At 35.8% G+C, this 2,665-nt stretch overlaps 1 protein-coding gene across 1 annotated transcript; it reads left to right on the forward strand.

Moving 5' to 3' along the window:
- Positions 1 to 973: 973 nt before the first annotated feature.
- On the forward strand, positions 974 to 2,304 carry LOC145158883 (large ribosomal subunit protein uL14-like). The gene is made up of 3 exons (XM_079077745.1): positions 974 to 1,082; positions 1,200 to 1,484; positions 2,074 to 2,304. The coding sequence occupies exons 1-3, from the start codon at positions 1,070 to 1,072 to the stop codon at positions 2,196 to 2,198; spliced, it is 423 nt and encodes a 140-aa protein (XP_078933871.1). The 5' UTR covers positions 974 to 1,069; the 3' UTR covers positions 2,199 to 2,304.
- The last annotated feature ends 361 nt before the right edge of the window (positions 2,305 to 2,665 follow it).

The raw sequence follows: 2,665 nt of genomic DNA on the forward strand, positions 1-2,665 counted from the left end.
GGAAAGGTTCTCGAGCCTTTGAGGAGGGAGAGACTTATGTAAAGTTCTCAAAATGTGAGTTTTGGTTGCGCGAAGTGCAGTCTTGGGTCACCTTGTCAACCATAATGGTATATTGGTCGATCCAGACAAGATCGAAGCCGTGATGCAGTGGGAGGTCCTGAGGTCTCCATCTGAGATTCAAAGCTTCTTGGGTTTAACAGGGTATTATCGAAGATTCATCTATGATTTCTCCAAGATTGCAGTTCCTTTGACCCGGTTGACGAAGAAGAATGTCACTTTTCTGTAGGGGCCTGAGCAGTAGGCGACATTTGAGACTATGAGATAGAAGTTGTGCGAAGCTCCGATACTAACCCTTCTCCAGGGTGTGGATGATTTTTTGATGTAACATATATATAACTAAATGTAATCACGTAATTGCCTTTAAACCACTAAAAACCACATAACAACAAATAAAACATATATAATTGCATAAATTATATATGTGTTAACATACAACTTGCAGTAAAGACATATAATTATAAAGTTACATATAAAAAGTGATACTCTTCACCGTTAGAAGAAGACATTTGAGAATTACTGGGATCGAAACAGTCTTCGAAATGTAGGTTGTAGCAGTTCGAAACGGTCTCCGAAATATAGGTTTGAACAGTGACGTCGAAATGAACTTGGAAAAGGTATTTATAGGGGGGGAGTGACGTCGAAATGAACTTGGAAAAGGTATTTATAGGGGGGGGGGAGACCACAAAACCGGGTCGGATCCTATGCTGTTACCATTTACTTAAAACGGATCCAAAATAACCTCTTTTGGACCTTATGGTCATTTTTCAAGAAAAAAAAATGATTATTATTTTTTAAATGATTATTGGATTTACCGATTTACCGTGGCGATTGGGCAGTTGGTGTTGTCTATAGTTTGTGTTGTACATGTGTAAAGGTCTAAACTACAAACTCCAAGCCCATTTTAAGAGGAGGCCCAATTTTGAATTACAAACCCTAGATTAACGAAATGCTATAACCTATAAGTATACACTACAATCTCTAAACCCTAACATGCTCTGTGACATCAAAGATGTCGAAGCGAGGTATGCATTCTCTATGATTCACTGCTGTTCTTCAATCGAGTATTCAATTCGCTCACTGATATTTTTCTCGAATTTCTTCTCAATGTTTCCCGTTTCTTTTACTTTTACTGTTTATAGGACGAGGAGGATCGGCGGGGAACAAGTTCCGTATGTCACTCGGTCTTCCGGTGGCAGCGACGGTGAACTGTGCGGATAACACCGGAGCCAAAAATCTCTACATCATTTCCGTCAAAGGTATCAAGGGACGGTTGAACAGATTACCCTCGGCTTGTGTCGGAGACATGGTAATGGCTACAGTTAAGAAAGGAAAGCCCGATCTTCGTAAGAAAGTTATGCCTGCTGTTATCGTTAGACAACGCAAACCATGGCGTCGAAAGGATGGCGTCTTCATGTACTTCGAAGGTGATAATTGTTATTCTTGTTGATTATCTTAACATTACCAGACTTAGTCATGTATCTACTTCAATTCCATGGTTGATACAGTTACTTGTTTGGAATAAAAATCGAACCTATCGTTACAGACGTGTTGCTATTAATGCTCACATTTGTTCCATTTAGGCTCTACATAAACTATATTCTTTTATATCAAATTTACCAAACATAAGTCATGTATCAATTAGATTTTTCCACAATTGATACAGTTACTTGTTTGGAAGATGAATTGATCCTATCGTTACAGATGTTGCTATTCATGCCCACATTTGCTCCATTTAGGCTCTACATAAACCCTAATTTAACTTTTTTTTCGAATTCTGATTTGAGTCTTTTAACCAGACTAGTCAAGTATCTTTTCATCTTGATTGTTTGATACTGTTACACGTCTGGGAAATCAATTTGTGACCAATCGTTACAGATGTTGTGATACTTTTTGTTGCTCACATCTGCTACATCTGGTCTCTACATTTGAATTTGAATCCATTGTCAATGAAATATTTGTAGTTCAAAAGTTTAATCACTATCATTTCTAAAATCTTTGTTTGTTCTTGAACAGATAATGCTGGTGTTATTGTGAATCCTAAAGGAGAAATGAAAGGTTCTGCCATTACTGGACCAATTGGGAAAGAGTGTGCTGATTTATGGCCAAGGATTGCAAGTGCAGCTATAGCTATTGTTTAAATCACACAGTTTTGTAATGACAATTATATGATGTTTTTTATTTTTCTGAATGCCAATTTACCTGTGCAAACTAATATAGTGAAAATTTAGATGTTTTTGAAAGTAACTTTTCTTGAGTTGAAATTGGTCTCCTATTTTTGACAAATTAAGGTTTTTTTTTTGTTAATGTTCAAAGTTTTGAGTTTTTATTTTCATGTGGTTCATAATACATGTAATATTAGGTTTCTAGGGACAACCGATGTAATTTGATAAAAGCTCAAGGACTTAATATAAAATTTAGGAAAACAAATGATTTGTACACAAGGTTTATTCAGCAAATTTGATTTCATAACTAACCTCTTTTTGTTGCAAAAGGCAAAATGAAAAAAATTTGATAAACTTTAGGCGTGAACAAAATTAAAATTGTCGTGGGGAGAAACCATATACTTAAATTTTTTTTTTTAAATAAAAATCCCTATGGTATTTGT

Source organism: Lactuca virosa, chromosome 1, assembly GCF_052849685.1.
Source record: "Lactuca virosa cultivar CGN04683 chromosome 1, Lactuca_virosa_CGN04683_v6, whole genome shotgun sequence".
In the NCBI taxonomy this organism is placed as follows: Eukaryota; Viridiplantae; Streptophyta; class Magnoliopsida; order Asterales; family Asteraceae; genus Lactuca; species Lactuca virosa.